This window comes from Danio aesculapii, chromosome 8 (genome assembly GCF_903798145.1).
Source record: "Danio aesculapii chromosome 8, fDanAes4.1, whole genome shotgun sequence".
NCBI lineage: Eukaryota > Metazoa > Chordata > Actinopteri > Cypriniformes > Danionidae > Danio > Danio aesculapii.
Window position 1 is genome coordinate 54812937 of NC_079442.1, and position 20000 is coordinate 54832936.

Consider the following 20000-nt stretch of genomic DNA (forward strand, 5'->3'; position numbering starts at 1 on the left):
CACCTGAACACACACACACACACACATACCATCATAATCATCATCATCATACACACACACACACACACACACACACACACGTCACAGAAGCCTCTTCTCTATACACACCTGAACACACACACACATACCATCATGATCATCATACACACACACACACACACACACACACGCACACACACACACACACACACACACACACGTCACAGAAGCCTCTTCTCTATACAGCCCTGAACACACACACCATCGTCATCATCATCATGATCATCCGTGCACACACACACACACACCATCAAGCATCTTCTCTATACACACCTAAACACACACACTTTCTCACACATACACAAAACCACAGACAAACACACACAGACACACACACTGAGTACCTCGACGGCGTCTTTGAGTGATCCGGCGAGCAGGAAGAAGGCTGCAGAGTGCTGGAAGCGCTGCTTCCCCAGCAGAGAGAAGGCGTTCTTCAGCGCCGCTCTCCTCCAGCGCTCCTCACTGAAACTATTACTGAAGAACGCCGTCATCTTCACATTATGCTGAGACCTGCACACACACACACACACAGCACTGAGAGAGCGTCTGAGGGAGTGTGTGTCAGTGTGCGTGAGAGAGAGACCTCACCTGTACAGTCCCCACACCACCGCTTTCTTCTTCATGGCCAGGTAGAAGAGCGCAGCATCCAGCGGGTCGTTGTTTCTCTGATAAGCAGCTTTAGCCACCTGCCAGAAGACAGAGGAGGAGCAGATTAATACACACATCTCTATGAGTGCAGGTCAAACACAAGCCTGAAGATCAGATGTGAGCTCCAGTCTGTTATTATAACACACCATACACACTAATAATGTAAATGAGGTCTGTTGCTGTTATTGTTGGTCCTGTTTGTCTTATTTGACATTTTTTGGTTTCCCCCTCAGTCCAAACACACACGCTATAGGGGAATTGATGAACTAAACTGTCTCCAATGGTAACCCTTTTGGTAGGCGTGGTGTTGGACAGGAAGTTACAGTCGACAGCATTCTCACTTGAAGTTCACATATTATATTAAAGCACTTCTAAACAAACGCATTATATACATACACACATGCTTATGTGGCTGTTCATCCAGACGACCACACGGTTTGTTTGAGCTAGGGTCGACAATTGTTCGTTATCATTCATTTTCGTCTCGGCTTAGTCCCTTTATTAATCTGGGGTCGCCACAGCGGAATGAACCACCAACTATTCCAGCACATGTTTTACGCAGTGGATGCCCTTCCAGCTGCAACCCATTACTGGGAAAGGCTGGTTATTATGTGTATACGTTATTACGGTGTAATGTCTCGGCTGTGTATTTAATAACTGCGCTTCCTTTGTCTTCATTCTCCTGCTTGTGCACGAGCGAGTGACGTATCTCTGTTAACCAGTAGCGTTCAGCTGTGCATCTAGCTCCACCTTTTGGTACCTGTTTGTTGTGCTAGGTACCCTTTGGAAAGTGGTATGGTTCTATTTTAGGTACCTTTTGACAGTGGAAACGGCCATAAAAGCATAGCGAACCGTACCGTACTATACCACTCAGTGGATACGGGCCATAAGCCCAAGTCAAATGAATGAATGAGTGAACGACACATGTCCAGTGTAATTTGAATGCATGCAGTAATGGTCAAACCTTCTCGATGCATCTGCGCAGTTTGTTGTTGCTGCGGAGCCACCAGCCCACACCCATCGCCCTGAGCTCAGGCCAGGACGGCTCTCCTCTCTGCAGCGCCGGCAGCAGGTTCAGCAGCTCCTCCTCTGCCTCTGAGTGAAACGCCCAGGCGTAATGACACGTGGACAGACCTGCACACACACACACACACACACACACACCGCACAGGACTGTGAACTACACACACACATGCTTCTGACTGACACTGATATAAGATGACAAACTAGACTACAGTTTAACAGATCAGGCACACTCAAGAGTCTGCGCACACACAAACACAGAAATCCTTCATAATTTACTAATGAAGTGTGTGTGTGTGTGTGTGTGTGTGTGTGCATATAGGTGTATATATCATTAGTAACCTCTGAATTTGACTATTTGACCATTGCTGGGGTTTTCAACAGTTTTGATCTGACTCAGCATGTTCAAGGACCCACACACAATCGTGGACACACTCTTGATCTACTTATAACGAAGGGTTTACACATTTCATCAACTGTTGTTAAGGATGTTGCACTATCTGATCATTTCTGTATTTTCTTTGACATATTGATCACTCCAGCTATTAAAGACAGATCTGTCTCTGTCAGAAAGAGATGCATCAATGAGAACACTAATGAGCAGTTTATGAAGGCCGTATCGTTAGCACCAAGTATATCTGCAGACATTGGCTACGTCTACACTGCAGGCAAATGTGTCCCGAATCAGATTTTTTCCCCCTCATGTGACTCAGGTGATGACAGTGTGAACAGCCCAAATCTGATCTTTTCAGCTCAGATCTGTGCCACTTTCATATGTAGTCTTAAATCAGATCTGATGTTCTGCAATGTGACCGCAGTGTAAACGGTTCAGTTGGATTTCATGTGGCTTTTCCATAATCTTCGAGTGACATGCGTCATCATTCTGTGCTGCAGACATTCTCTACTCCTCAGCATCACAGTAGAACAGCACACAGGGCGATTACTGTATCACTGAAAGTTGGTTGCTCACGTTGAAAGAGATTTTAAAGGCAAAACTGGTGCTTGTTAACTAATCTGGTGAACGATTGAGGCACTGGTTGATCGTGAAGCTGAAGAGCGCCGTGGGTGTTGCGGGTAGAGGATCCGTGTGCAAAGGAGGGGGAACTTTCTCTCCGAGAGGAAAAAAAGGCAGGTGCTCGAGCACCCAAACCCCCCTTTTGCACGTGTCTGCTGTTTATAACGGAGTAAAATTAAATAACTCTGCAAACAGAGATAAAGCAACTCCACCAACACAGTTCAGTCTGCGGCTGCTCAGTAACCCTTAATGAGTTCACTACACCGCTGATCAGAGCACCGCGCACGTCATAAATCACAAATGATCAGTGTTTTCAATCACAACAGACTTATTTTATGTCTCAAACGGCGAAATAAACATAAGTAGTAGCAGAACAACCCTGTACAGTTCATCAAATACACCACGGATGTCTGTGAAAAGATCAGAACATGATCTGATAACGAGTTTACTTCATACTGTACACACATTGTGTGCATAATTAGACATGTTGTGCTGTCTGTATCTGACTTTTGCGCATGCAGGTCAGTTTAGGAACAGGATCTGTTCACACTGCAAATCTGATATTGGCCACATTTATAAGAGCAGTGTGAACAGCCATGCAGAACCATCAGATCTGAGAAAACAGCAGATTTGAGCACTAAACCTGGCAGTGTGAACGTAGCCTCAGTTGATTCTCTCCTTGATTTGTTTAAGTCTGAAGTTAAGAATGTCATAGATGACCATTGCTCCTGTTAAAGTCAGGAAGAAGACTGGGAGACAGAAAGGACCTTGAAGAAACTCAACAGCAGTTCAAATGATGAAAAGACAGTGCAGAAAAGCTGAGCGTATGTGGAGAAAGACCAAACTAGTTCATTATAATATCTATAAAGACAGTCTTCATGCTTTTAATATGGAACTAAGCACTGCTAGGCAGACTTTCTTTTCAAGCCTTATAAACAGAAATATAAATAATGCTCATACACCTCTTTGCAACAATAGAGAGACTCCTGACCAGAACCAGAGAATCAGAGCACATCACACCTGTCCTCAGGTCTCTACACTGGCTCCCAGTTACACTCAGAGTAGAGTTTACAGTATTATTACTGCTCTATAAATCACTAAAGGAGCTCAATACATTACAGATATACTGACTGAATACAGATCCCTCAGATCTTTAGGATCAAGTACACTAGAAACTCCAAGAGTTCAGTCAGAGCAGGGCGAATCAGCTACTAACAGCGCCCCCTGCTGCTGGAATCAGCTTCCAGAAATGATCAGATGTGCTCCAACATTAGGCACATTCACATCAAGCCTGAACACACATCTGTGTAGCTGTGCCTTTACTGAATGAGCATACACATCACACTGTTGTTTTTTTTATTTCCAGTCTTTTATAACCTGTTTAAACATATTTAATCTGTTTTTAATCATTTTTATTCTCCTATACTTCTCTCTTTTATTCCTGTTTATGTAAAGCACTTTGAATTGCCAGTGTGTATGAAATCTGCTATAGAAATAAACTTGCCTTGCCTATGTGTGTGTGTGTCTGTGTCCATATGTCAGAGTGTGCTCTTATATCTGTGTGTGTATGAGCATTTTTCTGCATGTGTGTGTGTGCGCATCTGGGTGAGAGAGTGCATGTATGACTGTTTGTGTGTGTTCCTGTGCAAGTGTGTGTGAGTGTGTGAACATGTGTCTATGTGTGGGAGTCTGTTTATGTGTGTGAACATTTGTCTTATGTGTGTGTGTGTGTGCCTGTTTATGTGTGAGTGTGTGAGTGTGTGTGTGTGTGTACGTCTGTGCGAGAATGTGTTTATGTGTGTGTCTCTGTGTATGTGTGAGGCTGTTTATGTGTGTGTGTGTGTGTGTGTGAGAGAGCATTCGTCTGTCAATCATTCATTTTCCTTCAGCTTAGTCTCTGATTCATTAGGGGTCGCCACAGCAGAATGAACCACCAGCTACTCTGAACACTGACCCTGACAGAGGAGCTGAGCGCGGTGAGCCGGAGGCAGAGATGTCAGCAGGAACGTGTGCAGACGAACAGCTAACAGGAACTTCAGCCCACATTCATCAAGCGTCTCTCCACCTGAATACACAACAGCAGATGATGAGTGTTATAATCATGACATAAAGGTGGATGAGATTTAACGCATGCTCATAACAATGGTCATTCACTCACTGATGACTTTTTAAATGCAAAGATGACGCTGACATTATTATGACAACTTGCCATAAAGAAATACATCACAACCTGTATTTGTCTTCATGACAACCTGACGCTACCAGGACAACACAACCTGTCATAAACCTGTCATAAACATGATACTCATGAAGGCATTATGAATAAAATGGGTTAGGTTTTCATATAGTTTTCATACTCAGTGTTTCTGTCTTGTTTCTAGTCTAAACATCTACAAATTCTGAAATCAAGAAGCATTATCTAGACAAGATCAAAATATAGTGTTGTTTTCAGAAATGATGAGTCAAAATGAAGAGTTTCTCCTTAAAGGGCACCTATTTTACCCCCTTTTCCAGATTTAATACCAGTCTTGTGTCTCCAGAATGTGTCTGTACAGTTTCAGCTCAAACGCACATCAGATTATTGATTAGATTAATTTAGAATATTGTAATTTTCTGCTCTGAACACACTGTAGCTGTTTTTGTGGCCTGTGCCTCTAATGCTGGTCCTCCTCGCCGACTGTTCCCATATGCCCCTCAGAGTGAGCCTCAATCTCCGGCTCGGCTGCATCAGATAAACAGCACAGTGACAGACATGAAGGAAGCAGATCTCACGTAACGTCTTTGAGAAATACTAAAGTAAGAACTTTCTCAATGATTATTGGATGTATTTGTTGTGGAGTTAATTCAAGCCTTTCGATGAGTCACACACAATGTCGTTACAAAGTTCACACACACACACACACACACACACACACACGCGCACACACACACACACGCGCACACACACACACACACACACACGCGCGCACACACACACACACACGCACACACACACACGCACACACACAGCGTGAGGGTTTAACTTTGCTCTGTTTTTGCACGGTAAATATGACAGGATGCAGGTTAATCTCCACTGCTGTATGAATATCTGTCATGTTAATGTACAAAATAACCCAGATTAAAATCAAACTGGGATTGAAGCGACTTTTTTATAACTGTACTGACACACGGCTGTACTGATGAAGACTGTAAAATTGCTGTAATACATTACCTACAAAGCCCTGAACAGCTGAGCTTCCCACTATTTGAGGGAGCTCCTGGTGTATTATAGCCCCTCACGTCCACTATGCTCAATTATTTCTGGACAATTGATTATTCCCAGAATATCAGCATCAACAGTAGGCGGTAGATCTTTCTCCTATCTGGCACCTAAACTCTGGACTAGCCTTCCTAGCACAGTTGAGGAAGCAGACACACTCTGTCAGTGTAAACTATTTTAAAGACACATCTTTCTGCATTAGCACACACATAAAACACACATGCTGCTGAAATCCACATCCTCTAAAGGAGTGTTAGTCTGCATTAGTTAGGGCCACCGGAGCCGGGAACACTTCCCTAAAGACATTATAATGTGAACGGCATCTGCGCTTATGTTAATCTGTTTTATTATTCCCAAGGTCTCCATAATCCTGGACCAGGCCGTATCCTGAGCAGCTGCTGTGGTGGTCATGGAGGAGTGGAGAGCGTGAGACTGATTCCTGTAAGACCCCAGTGACAGACGAGTCCTCGCATTGATCCTGAAGGGCCAGCCTGAACACCAGCTGGTGACCTCTCCCACCTGCAGCTTCTCCACGATGGACGTCCAGCACTCTCCAGCCTCCGGTGCCTAGACTGCAGCTCTGCGCAGAAAGTTTGGCCAGAGGAGAAATGGTCAAGTCTGGTTTCTCTCCAGGTTTTTTAATTCTTCACTTTCGCCAATTGGTGATGTCTCATCAACATGAGATGTTCCCCCATCATCAGATTATTTGGCATGTTTTAATGATAAACTCACTTCATTTTGACTCATTATATCTGAAAACAGGACTATATGTTTCACTTGTCTAGAAAATGCTTCTTGGTTTGAGAATATTCAGATATTTGGATTAGAAATGAGACATAGTCTTCACAGTAATGCGCCCCTCGGCCCCTGACCTGTGCTGTCCCCGATGGCGGTGCTGGTGGAGGCGATGGTGTCAGCGAGCGCCATCAGAGACATCTGCTCCATCCGCGAGAGCCCCGGCAGGCTGGAGTGCAGCAGGTGACCCGACAGCACCTGAGCCTGCTCCGGCCCGAAGAACACAGGGCTGTATTTGGACAGGTCGATCACTTTAGCATTTGCATCATTCTCATCATCGTCACCATCATCAAACGGGTCCAGATCCTCCACAGCGCCCCCGCTGGCCATGAAGAGCTCATCATACGCATCTTTGTGGCTGGAGGTGAGCACACCATGGGCTGATACACCGTCCGTCAGGGCTGCTCCATTAGGGCAAAAATCAAAATCACCATTAGTTAGGTCAGAACCGTAATCATGATCACTTAAAATGATTATCAGTGGGCCAAAATGTTTTACATCTACAGCTGAAGTCAGAATTATTCGCCCTCCTGGGATTTTATTTCCTTTCACAGTATTTCCTAATGACTGCTTGTGTGAGGTGTGTGTAATGCAGTGTGTATGATGTAATCTGCCATTATTCTCTCTATCAGCTGCCGTTATCAGTCTGACACTAGGGTTTTCCTCTTTCTGAAAGTCTTGATAACACTATCCTGGAGTTTCTCTGTCATTATTTCAGCTAATAGGACTGTAGCATACTGATGTGTTGTACTCTCCTATTCTCTGTGCTCTGAGTTTACACACTATCACCCCTTTTGCTGTGGAGAAACGCTCAATGTGAGAAGAGTCCATTGCAGAGCGCTACCGTCAGTGTGCTCGTTCGCATTGGTGGCCGTCTCCTCGTCAGCAGCTAACAGTGCGTACAGCGGCAGCGGCGGGATGGAGTCGATCTCGGTGTAGTCTGCGCTCTCTGTCCGGCTGAACATCTCTCGCGGGTCGCGGGTGGTGCTGCCGCTCGTGCTGATGGTGAGAGAACGCACACGCCGCTCCTGACCCTTCAGGGACACCACCTGACACACAAACACACTCCATTAAACACACATACACGTCGCCTTATAGGGTACATTGCAGGACACACACATTTATATACTGTCCACCCAATAATTAATGTGGCTATCTTATGTAAAACTACTTGTATGGTCTGTCTTGGGTTATTAGGAGTCGATAGTTCTCACAGCATTATGGAGAAACACTGATTACAGACAAACTATAACACCAAATCAGAAAAAGTTGGAGCAGTATGGTATTTCAGTACAGACGATACAACAAACATTATTAATGTGTTCTTCATGATTTTTATGTTTGTTTTTTTCAAAATAAACACCTATTCCAATGTTCGTTTCAAGAACACTAAAGCATTCCCCACTCTGTAATGCTGCCGTTCCTGTTCACAACACTTAAAGACGTTTAGGGGCTGAAGACAGCAAGTGCTGCAGTGTTTCAGGTGTAATTCTGTCCCATTCATCCTGCAAACAAGTCTTTAGATGGGTGTGATTTAAAATGTGCCACACATTCTCTATTGGAGACAGGTCAGGACTGTAGGCAGGCCAGTCCAGCACTTGTCTCCTCTTCCTCCTCTGCAGCAGGACTCTGTAATGTGTGCTGAATGTGGTTCTGCATTGTCTTGTTGAACTCTGCATGTGCGTCCCTGGAGAAGAAGGCAGCATATTGAGCTCCAGAATCTCTCAGTACTGTTCAGCATTAATGGAGCATCACAGAAGAGCAGGTTACCTTTGCCAAGGGCACTGACACAACCCCAGACCATGACAGATTCTGGCTTTTGGACTTGTTGCTGGAAACAGTCTGGATGATCCTTTTCTTCTCTGGTTTGGAGCACACGGCGTCCATTTCTCCCCAAAAACACCTGAAACACTGCTTCATCTGAGCACAGCACACGTCTCCACTGTGTGATGATCCATGCTTGATGCCTCTGAGCCCAGAGAAGTCGCTTCTGGACACTGTTAACATAGGGCTTCCTTTTGCCACAGTAGTTTTCTCTGGCGTTTGTGGATGTGACTCTGTATTGTGGTGCTTGACAAAGGTTTACCGCAATAGTCCTGAGCCCATGTGCTGATCTGGCTTATAGATGAATGAGGATTCTTGATGCAGCGCCCCCTGAGGGATCGGAGGTTACGGTTGTTCAGCTTAGGCTTGCGCTCTTGTCCTTTACGCACTGAAACTCCTCCAGATTCTTCAATCTTTAATGTTGTTCTGCACTGATGAAGGTGAAATATCCACATGTCTTCCTCTCTTTCTCTGAGGAACATTGTGTTTACACAGTTCGGTCATTTTCTCTTGTATTTGTGGTCAAACTGGCGATCCTCGGCCCATCTCTGCTCCTAAAGGACTAGACCTTTACTGATGCTGCTTCATAATCACACTCACCTGTGGACATCACCTGTGTCTCATCACATCATTATTCAGCAGTTCACCTGATCACTGCCCTAAACTGCTCCTGTCACTGTTTCTGGAGTGTGTTGAGCTCTGAATGACAGGAGAGGATGGAGATTTACAGATGAACTGAAGATGACCAGATAAACATCAAATATTGTGTGTTCATATCGATAAACACAAGTCAAAGTACATCTGGAAATCACTACTTTCATTTTGTATTTGCGTTCTCCATACTGTCTCAACGTGTTCTGATTTGAGGTTGGACATTGCAAAAGTGCTATAGAAATAAAGATTGAGTAATGGGATTGAATATAAATAAAGGTTTGACTGGCGCACCTCTCCTGCTATGCTCTTCACCAGGTGTGCCAGGATGGCTTTGGCGCGCCGCATCTTGCCCAGGTCCATGAGCTCCAGCAGCTGCACGGGGTGGTACTGCGGCAGTGTAGGGAACAGCTGATGCGCCGCCTCGAACAGCCCACAGTCCTGCATCTCCTGCGGCAGGTCCAGCACCGTCCTCTTCCCGCTCAGCTTCTGTGCCAGACTCCTCATGGACCTGGATAGAGTCTTCTTACTAGGGTTCGGGCTCAGTCCGTCCTGCTTCAGAGAAGCAGCACTGCCAGAGCTGCTGCTGAGTGTGTGTGTGTGCAGTGAGGCCGGCTGCCACTGAGAATACACATGCATCTCGCAGTCCATCCCCACCACCAGGATCCCGTCCCGCACCCAGGACAGAGACACAGGAATAGGTGGAGATCCCTCGACAGACGACACCAGATCCACCACCCTGAGCAGCACCAACCGGCAGAAGCGGAGCTCCCTGCTGCAGTCTGAGGAGCCCAAATCTGGAGGCTTTCCAGAGAGCAGCCCGTACATGTAGAGCTTCGACCCTAAACCTACAGTTAATATGTGAGAGCCGTCCTCTCTGGACACCCAGTCCAGGTGCACCTGCTTCCTGATGCCTTTAGATATGATGTTATTATTATTATTATTGATGAAACTCTCGCTGAGTTTCTCTGCGTCTCCGCTGACTGTCAGCTTCTGCTCCAGGATCCACTGGGAGCCGCCGGTGGACTCGCACTGGAAGATGCTGATATGCATGAGTGTGTCTGCGCTGAGGTGTGTGTGTGCGCTGCGGTGTGCGACGGCGATTCTGCTGGTGTGGCAGCAGCTGAGGCCTGCGATCGCTCCGCACATGTTCAGTGCGCTGCTGTTGGCCACGCCTGCCCCCACCAGCAGAGGCCACTCCTCCCACACATATGTGCGCTCTGCACACGCAGCGCTGCACCTCCAGAAGCGCACGCTGCCATCTGAACAGGAGGTGGCCAGCAGATACGGAGCCTGACCAGCCGGCTGCAGAGACGAGGAGCTCAGGTGACCTGCAACACAAAGCAGGAGTTTCACAAATAGCCCATAATAATAATAATAATAATAATAATAATAATAATAATAATAATAATAATAAACTATAATAATAATAATAATAATAATGATAATAATAATAATAATAATAATAATAATAATAATAATAATAATAATTATATTAATAATAATAATAATAATAATTATATTAATAATAATAATAATAATTATATTAATAATAATAACAATAATGATATTAATACTAATACTAATAATAATAATAATAATAATGATGATATTAATAATAATAATAATAACAATAATAATATTAATAATAATAATAATAATAATAACAACAATAATAATATTAATAATAATAATAATAATAATAATAATAACAATAATAATATTAATAATAATAATAATAATATTAATAATAATAATAATATTAATAATAACAACAACAACAATAATGATATTAATAATAATAATAATAATATTAATAATGATAATAACAATAACAATAATAATAATAATAGTAATAATAATAATAATAATAAGACTATAATAATAATAATAATAATAATAATAATAAAAACAATAATGATATTAATAACAATAATAATAATAATATTCATAATGATAATAATAATAACAATAATGATATTAATAATAATAATAATAATAGTAATAATAATAAACTATAATAATGATAATAATAATAATAATAATAATAACATTAATAACTCATTTACTCATTACATTTTTTTCAGCTTAGTCCCTTTATTAATCTGGGGTCACCACAGCGGAATGAACCGCCAACTTATCCAGCATATGTTTTTACGCAGCGGATGCCCTTCCAGCTGTAACCCAGCATTGAGAAATAATAATCATAATAATATATAAGTGGGTGGTATTTTTATTTATGTTTAATGGTTTGTGATATGCAGTTGTAAAGTGATTTAACGTGTATTTTAAATACATTTTCTTTAGGGTGACTCGATTTAACATTCTGTCAAGGGACAACAGATGAAAAATAGTCTTTGGCCAAATGTGGTACATGTACAGAAATGTTTTATATAATGTTCACATCTGAGCTTTCAGAATAATATTTACAGACACAGCACTACAGAACCCCATGTGAGCTGACCTGCAGCCGGTGTGACCCGTAGGACCTCCACCCCCTGCGGGAGCTGCATCTCCTGGCTGTAGACTCTGCTGCTGGTCAGGCTGAGACGGCAGGCGCTCTGCAGGTTGGAGGTGCTCAGTTTAGATCTGGAGGAACCGACCGACTCAAAGTTAAACTGGGCTGATGGAGAGACCGTCTGCTTTTCTGCTGGAGGCTGAGTTTGCTCTGAAATAACAGAGACAGGCACATATAACAATATAAATACAGCTGAAGTCAGAATTATTCACCCCCCTGTGATTATTTATTTCTTCAAATATTTCCTAAATGATGTTGAACAGATTCAGGAGTTTCTCACAGTATTTCCTCTAATATTTGTTCTTCTGGAGAAAGTCTTATTAGTTTTATTTCAGCTAGAATAAAAGCAGTTTTTAATTGTTTTAAAGCCATTTTAAGGTCAATATTATTAGCCCCTTCAGCAATATTAGTGTTGGATTGTCTCCAGAACAAACCACTGTTATACAATGACTTGCCTAATTACCCTAACTTTACCCTAATTACCCTAGTGAAGCCTTTAAATGTCACTTTAAGCTGAATACTAGTGTCTTGAAGAATATCTAGTCTAATATTATGTGCTGTCATCATGACAAAGAGAAAAGACATCAGTTATTAGAGATGAGTTATTAAAACTATTATGATTAGAAATGTGTTGGAGAAATCTGCTCTCTGTTACACAGAAATAGGGGAAAAGATATACAGCTATACAAACTGAACAGGGTGAATAATTCTTCAACTGTAAATATAATGATTCAGTGTTATATTTCATATCATTCTTTCTGTAATTATGTTTATCCAACAAACTGACTCCAGTCGAACACTTAAGACTTTAAATATGCAATATGTAAAACTGTGATATGCACCATTAGTGCCATTTCAATACTTTAGACATACAGTCCCTAAAGAAAACCATCATACGCTGTTAAAATCTACACCTTTACTCACATTACAGCCTGCTGTCAGAAGAGCTTGAGGAGAAAGCTGGATTTATACTTTCGCCTGGTGCCGCATCGCACACCTCACAAAACAGACGAGGCTTTTACACTTGCAGTGTTTGCGGTTGAGATATTCTTCAAAACAACAGGGGGCGGTCAAGAGAAACTGAGCGTAAAGTCAGACGGATAAACAGAGAAGTAGATACAGAACTACGTCATCTCATTAATGTCAGTCAAGAGTTTTAAACTAATCATTTTTATAATTTATTATAATGATTATAAGGATTTTTACGCTGGTTTTAAAACGCATGAGCGGCGCGTAACAAGCACAGGTAGCCTGCTTTTTTGGCGCGCATGTTAACTATCGGGACTCGCACCCGCAGAAGAGCAGCGCGTGCGAGAGCAGCGCGTGCGAGAGCAGCGCGTGTCAGAGGCGCGCGGGTTCTCTGCGCACACGAGGAGATGCGTCAGTTTGCTTTTTGATTACATTGCTTTCACAAGCGTTGGTTCGGTTGCACATAGAGAATAACCTCTTTATTTCGGAATTACTGTTACACGGTGTAATAGCATACATTGACCGGCATCCGGTGGGGACGCTGTCCTGCGGGATGCTAGGCACTTGTTGCGGGAGACTACCAGGCAATAAAGGCAGTTCTAGTTCAGCTCATGTCTGTTTTATCGTGTAGAACACAAACAATTACCACTCTTAATAAATACACTTGCATATGAAGTAAATCATATTTTTTACATATTTACTGGGGCACTGGAGATTTTTACTGGGGCACGTGCCCCAGTGAATTGGGTCTAGCAACACCCCTGGACGGATCATAAAGACGTCTGTACAGGTGTGCTGTTTCAGACAAAATCTCTTCAAAGTGTTTCATATTCAGCTCAAATCAAACGCGGCGCCACGTGAACTGTTCACTCGAGTCTCAAAAAAAATAATGCGCTCCGCCAGCCGAAATCATGTCACGCGCACGCAAAGCAAACCTCCGCAAACACAGCAATGACATCCCATTCGCCGCACACACTCAAGTGAACTAGCGGACACGTCGAGTATAAACCAGGCTTAAGGCTGTAGAAAGGCACAGGTTAGGAGAGGCGACAGAAACATTTCAAAGGCTGGAGAAGTTATCAGGAACGTGATTCCATTTCAGGCTGTGTGACAAATGAAGTATTATATGAGGAGTTACTATAGACTCAAATATAACTCAAATCAGGTCTCAAGCCAACAGGGTCAGCTTTTTCTGATTGAGACTGAAATCTGTGAATAAAACTGATGTCAGACGAACCCATGCTGACGGGCTCTGCGTGGAGATGTAGATGCCACATGTGCAGGAGTGACCTGCGGCTCTGCGTGATCTCCACCACCACCAGGAAGAACCGCGCCGAGAACAGCGTCTGCCTGGAAACTGAAGGACAACAGTTCAACATGCAGAGAGAGAGAGACAGAGAGACAGAGAGGGAGAGACAGAGAGAGAGAGAGAGAGAGAGAGAGAGAGAGAGAGAGAGAGAGAGAGAGAGAGAGAGAGAGAGAGTATAATAAGTGTATCATTATTATTAACATGTATTAATGAATATTTATATATCACTCGCTATTATTATAATGATTTATTATTCATATTGTTTGGCGTATACATGTACACTGTAGCTGTTTATATAATTATTTCACACATCTATTCCTGTTTTCTTTATGTATTATATGATTGTGTTCATTATTCAGTGCTTTGGCAATACTGTAGTCAAGCTCATTTGAATTTGAAAGGGGGAGAGAGAAAATCAGGAGAAAAAACAGAACTATGAGAGAGAAATAGAGAGATATCTCCTACCAGACTCCTCTTCCTCCTCCTCCTCTGTGTTGTGGTTTCCTAAGATCAGCTCCTCCTCAAACACATGCAGCATCTGCGTCTCCTTCCCCTGCTGCACACACGCACACACACACACACACACACACACACAGCAGAGCAGATGAGGAGCTGAACATCTGGAGCAGATCTCGCATGTACAGAAGCAGATCTCATACGTACAAACTCTGTGATGGCGTCCAGCTCGATGATGCAGCCGGGTCGGGCCGTGGACTGCTGGCTGATGATGTTGAACACCTCTCCCACATATTTCTGGAGCACAGAGACAGGATCAGACATATGCAGGACTGCACTACAGGGAATATACAGCGTTCATACGGTTTCATTCAATGCTTCTTAAAGGGGACCCAATATGCTGCTTTTTATAAGCTGTAAACACGTCTCTGCTGTGTCCAGAGTGTGTGTGTGTGTGTGTGTGTTTCAGCTCAAAATGGCACACTACTAAGGTTTCAAACTCTCTAGGATTCCTAATGAAATGTTTTCTCATTAAAACGACATGGTTTCTCATAATAACGAGAAGTGATTTCACCAAAATGTCCTCATTGAATATCTATCACATCTTTTTATTACAAGAAAATATTGTTTTAAAGAGAAAATATCTTGCGTAATCAAATGATTATCGTGGTATTATGAAAAAACTGTTGTTTTAATAAGAAAACATGTTGTTTTTATGACAAGTTTGTTTAAAAAACACTGTGTGGCAGCAATGCATCACTGTATAATACAAGAAAATGTGTGGTTTTAACAAGATCTTGTTTTTACTGCAGATGAGTGTAAAAATAATATGTGTGGCAGCAATGCGTCACCGTACTACACATAAAAGAAGATGAAACCCTGTGAACAGATTAAACACAGCAATGGAGAAAAGAGCGCTCTTATTATCTCAGCTGTCAGTCAGCGCCCACTCTGTTTTTCTGGGTCACTGCGTCTTCGCGTGTGCAGTGTCGATGCAGACATCAGATACCAGACACTTTTAAAAGATGATGTAAGCAGGTGGTAAAAATAAAGAATAAATCAGAACTGACCATCAAGACCTGCAGTGTTAAAGCCTGGTTTATACTTCTGTGTGGAGTGATCGGCGTGGCCCACAGCACATGCCTTGCGCATAGCTGTGCATCTATACTTCTGTGTGCTGTTTGTGCTGCTCTGCAATAACACTTCTGAAACACTAGCAGGCAGTGTATCTTCTGCCTGCACTGATTAATGTGTTGACCGCGTTTATTCTACAGCAAAATTAGCCCGGGTGCTAATGTTGCATTAATAACGAAATGAAAGTGTTGACAGTTTATTTGTTTTACATTAGAATTGGTCATTACTAGGGCCAGACAGAATCTGCAGGCATTTTTAGCTATTTCTGCTGAGAATTTTGTAAAAAATCTGCGGATTTATGTGAAATGATTTTGGGAGTATCATAACTAAAAACCCTATATATGAATTAAAAAATAATACCTTTTAAATTTTTATTTAATGTTTACAATGCAAAAACAATTAGATTCACTTATTTGGTAAAAGTCTCTCATATAATATCTCTACTAAAAGACAGAAAATATGACTGTACAAACTGTACTGTAAATAAATAATATGAACATTTTCATATTAGTCAATAATACTACTGAAATTAATTTAAAAACTGAATAAATATAAATATACACACATTTACACAAGTAAATAAACAGACTCAATGATGGGCTAAAATCTGTGGATTTCTGCGCGGACAGATTCTGTGAGGGTCTACTCATTGGTAATGTTGCATTGTTTTTGCATGGGTTATGAGCTGTAAAACAGTATGTGTATATATTTCTTGTAAATAAATCACAAATTGTGGCATGTTGCGAAATATTTGCGTCTTGTGTTTTATTGATGACGCCACCAACGACTAGTCGACGTCGACTCAACTTCGATAACACAAAAGTCGACCTCCAAAAATCTAAAGTCGTTCAACTCCTAGGTAAAACAGATCTTTTAATTCCAGTTTCTTTGCAAATCCTGTCTGGTGGACATGATTATACGTGTTACTATGGAAACATGTTAATTTGAGCCTGTCAATCAATATCGGTGGGCGGGGGAAACCCTCACTGCAACATCAAGGTGTGGTTGGCCTCAAAATCGCTGTGATTCGGATGCTATTTTAACGACAGGATATTAAAAAATAAAAAGAGAGAAACTTGTTGTTTAAATCACTCCAATATGACTGTGGACAGACTTTTCTAACACACGTTTGTCCAAACAGCTTCCAAAATTTGATTTTTGTATAATCTGTGCCCTTTTTTGATATCTGACAAGAAAAAGGGAGTTGTTTTGTGCCTTATGCAAAGATTTTTCCTTCATCTGCTTTTATTCTGCACTTATAGATGTAAAAATTCCATCATTTGTCTTTTTACACAGGCACTGTCTTTTTGCACGTCGGCGACAGCCATGTTGAGGGCTATGCGACCACATGTAGGCTGCGCCAGAGCATACGTGTGCGCTTGACGCAGAAGTATAAATCAGCCTTAAAGGTGCAGAATAGCATGTAGAATAGACACCTAGTGGCTGAACTAATTACTACAGTTCAAATTCAAAATATTGGAGAGGGATATTTTTAACCCCGCTTCTCCTCCACAAACACAGGTTGCCAGATTGATGACACAGGCAGGTGTGATCAAACTGTACACTGTAAGCTGCTCAGCTAATGTTTATGTTAGTAATATTTATATTATTCACTGATTAAAACCACCTTATGTGTTTTTTCATAACTCTGAATCTGCAGGTCATAATAGTCTGCTGCTGTCCTCCAGAGGGCGTATTTACAGCATCCGTCAAGAGAAGGGGTGCACAAACCTTCTTCCTTAATTGAGGGTTGTGGGCCAAATATATATACCAAACCCATATTTATATATATATATATATATAAATATAAAAAATTTGCCATGGGTAATTTCCTAATTAGGAATATTTAATTTAAAATATCTGGAAAATGTCGTTTTAAAGTATATTAACTAATGCAGTGTCATTGGTAACATTTAATAATGAACATATTACAGTAAAAACATAAACAATCCTATTTATAACACGATGGAGTTCGATGTGAAAAACACTAGTCGAGCTGCTCCTGCCTTCACCTTGATATTCTGGCTGATATCTTCTGCATTGTCTGTCCAGTGAAAGTATTTACATGTAAATTTACATTTACTTTTAATAGAATCATTTAATTTCTGTTGGCTTTTTTGTAGCTTAGCAATAAAAACAAAAGGTTGCGTTAATATCGAAATGTCAATCTGTGTCAAAGGAATTTGCCTCAGCCATCATCCCATCATTCTCCCTCTCTTTCCAGATGGGACGGCAGGCCACATCAAAGGTTACCAAGGGAAAACTTTGACCCACGGGCCCAACTCTGATCAAGAGCCTTCATAACAGAAGAGAAATACACTGCTTTTTTCCACCTAGGCAACCCTGAACAATGCTGAAATATAACTGGTTAAACTTGCAGTGGGTGGAGCTACACATCAAATCAAAGACAGACATTTACCAAGCAGAATAACAGCCTTCAGTACTGAAGTGTGTTCACTTAGCATGATTCTTAAATATCTATATATTGAGGTATTTTAATGCTTTAAAAGAATCAGAGAGTACATACAGTGCCTTGAACCTATTAATATAGAAGTGGTGTTTGTTCTTACAGAGATGTCGGGGTTAGAGAGTTCACTCAGCAGTTTTTTGGCCTCAATAATGGCCTGGTAGAGTCTGAGCGAGTGTCCGTCGCTGGCGATGAAGCAGGCGCTGGGTGAGTTCCCATACACACCTTTGGGAAGCAAAATGAAATATGAATAGAGCAGCAGTAACATCCAATCAGCTTCACACTGAAAATCAGACAGACGGGACATGCCAGAGATCGTCAATTAAACTTTAAAAGATGATCAGTAAATATTGATGAGCCGAACACACATTTATGAATAATCTATTCTGTTTCCCACTCACTTATTAATAGATGCAGCTCGGCTCAGAGAAACCTTTAAAACAGCACAGATAATCCAGATGCAGAGTGCTTTCTGCTGTCCTCTACTCTCACTGTCTTTTTTACCTTAAAGCAGTGCTTCACTTCCAAAATAACAATTCTGACACCATTTATTCACCCTCCACTTTATCCAGACCTGTATGAGTTTCTCAACACAGAAGAAGATATTTTAGAGAATGTTCATGTCTGATGGTCACTATTGACATCTACAGTAGGGAAAAATACTATGGAAGTCAATGGTGACCATCAACTAGAGATTAAAGATTCATGATTAGCTGATTGAAATGTATTCAAACATCTGATGATTCAATATGATTGAGATTTGTTGTGATTGAGAGTTGTTGTGGCGGCTCCTTCTTAGAGTATTAAAGATATTTTCTGTCAGCACTTATTCATTCTGCATTAATGTATTCAGATTAAAGCTGCACAATTAATCATTAAACCTTCATATCTCATTGCTAGATGTATAACTTTTCACGAATTATTCAGTGGCATATATTTGATGGATGTTTGACGCCACCTACTGGTTAAACAATGTAATTGCTACAACTTTCAACAGCGTCAAGTTGCATCAAGCGGTGATTTAACTGACCTATAAGCTGTTCTCCCAGTACTTCTGTGTTATTTAATTGTTTGTACCTAACTGAAAAGGGTACAAACTGAATCTCTCAATCAAATGCAGATCTGAGTGCAGCACGAAGGATTAATAAACACATGCAAATCCTCATCATTTCTTATTCATGTTGTGTGGGTGTTTGAATTGAGATGCCAGTCTTTTAATGATTAATCGTGCAGCTTTACACTGAGTGCATTCATTTTAGTAGTGAAAGAAAACATTTAATAACCTAAGAAGGTGCCCCCACAACTACTCCCATCATCAATATATTTTACAGGAAAGCCAAAATGCTTTCACACATGCACTTTTATTGATGCAGGACGCGATCTCTCTGTGATTGGTACTAATGTAGGATTAAACTAGAAGTAAAAAAAGATCCGCAGGTCACGTGCGTTCTGAAATGTTGGTCGTCCTCAGTTACACCTCTAATAAGTGCATAGTGTATAGTAGGGATGTAACGATTCACCGTGAGCTGGTTGAAAATCGATTCAAATATAGACGAAGATAGAAGAAATGCTGAATGAATCACGATGTTCTGAACAGAGGGGGGCGCTGTGTTTACAGGCGCAAACTCAATTTACCTTCACATCAGCACTGAGCAAGAGGTGGAGCGGCAATGATAGCGGTGAAGTGCGCCAGACAAACACACACTGTGTTCAAATACTGCAGAAAGACGTTTATATACACTAACAGAAGAACGAAGATGATGCAGATAAAGCATCAGCGCACTGTCACACACATCTATACGCAACAAACACTATATATAAGCCAAACCACGCAGACCGGATGATCTTCAGCTCAGCTTACTCTGAGTGCTACAGAGATCACACGGTGCATCA

The 20000-nt window shown here is 41.6% G+C and overlaps 1 protein-coding gene across 4 annotated transcripts in view; it reads right to left on the bottom strand.

Annotated features, from left to right (window-relative positions):
• dmxl1 (Dmx-like 1) overlaps positions 1-20000 on the bottom strand; it is an 87550-nt gene that overhangs the window by 39848 nt on the left and 27702 nt on the right. For all 4 annotated transcript variants that reach the window (XM_056464235.1, XM_056464234.1, XM_056464233.1 and 1 more), the window contains 12 exons: positions 18211-18332; positions 14714-14803; positions 14516-14606; positions 13979-14098; positions 11719-11922; positions 9549-10585; positions 7624-7828; positions 6857-7180; positions 4680-4790; positions 1652-1821; positions 628-725; positions 384-549 (listed from right to left, as the gene is read on the bottom strand). In XM_056464235.1, coding sequence (XP_056320210.1) covers positions 384-549; positions 628-725; positions 1652-1821; positions 4680-4790; positions 6857-7180; positions 7624-7828; positions 9549-10585; positions 11719-11922; positions 13979-14098; positions 14516-14606; positions 14714-14803; positions 18211-18332 — 2738 coding nt within the window. The remainder of the gene's footprint in view (positions 1-383; positions 550-627; positions 726-1651; positions 1822-4679; positions 4791-6856; positions 7181-7623; positions 7829-9548; positions 10586-11718; positions 11923-13978; positions 14099-14515; positions 14607-14713; positions 14804-18210; positions 18333-20000) is intronic.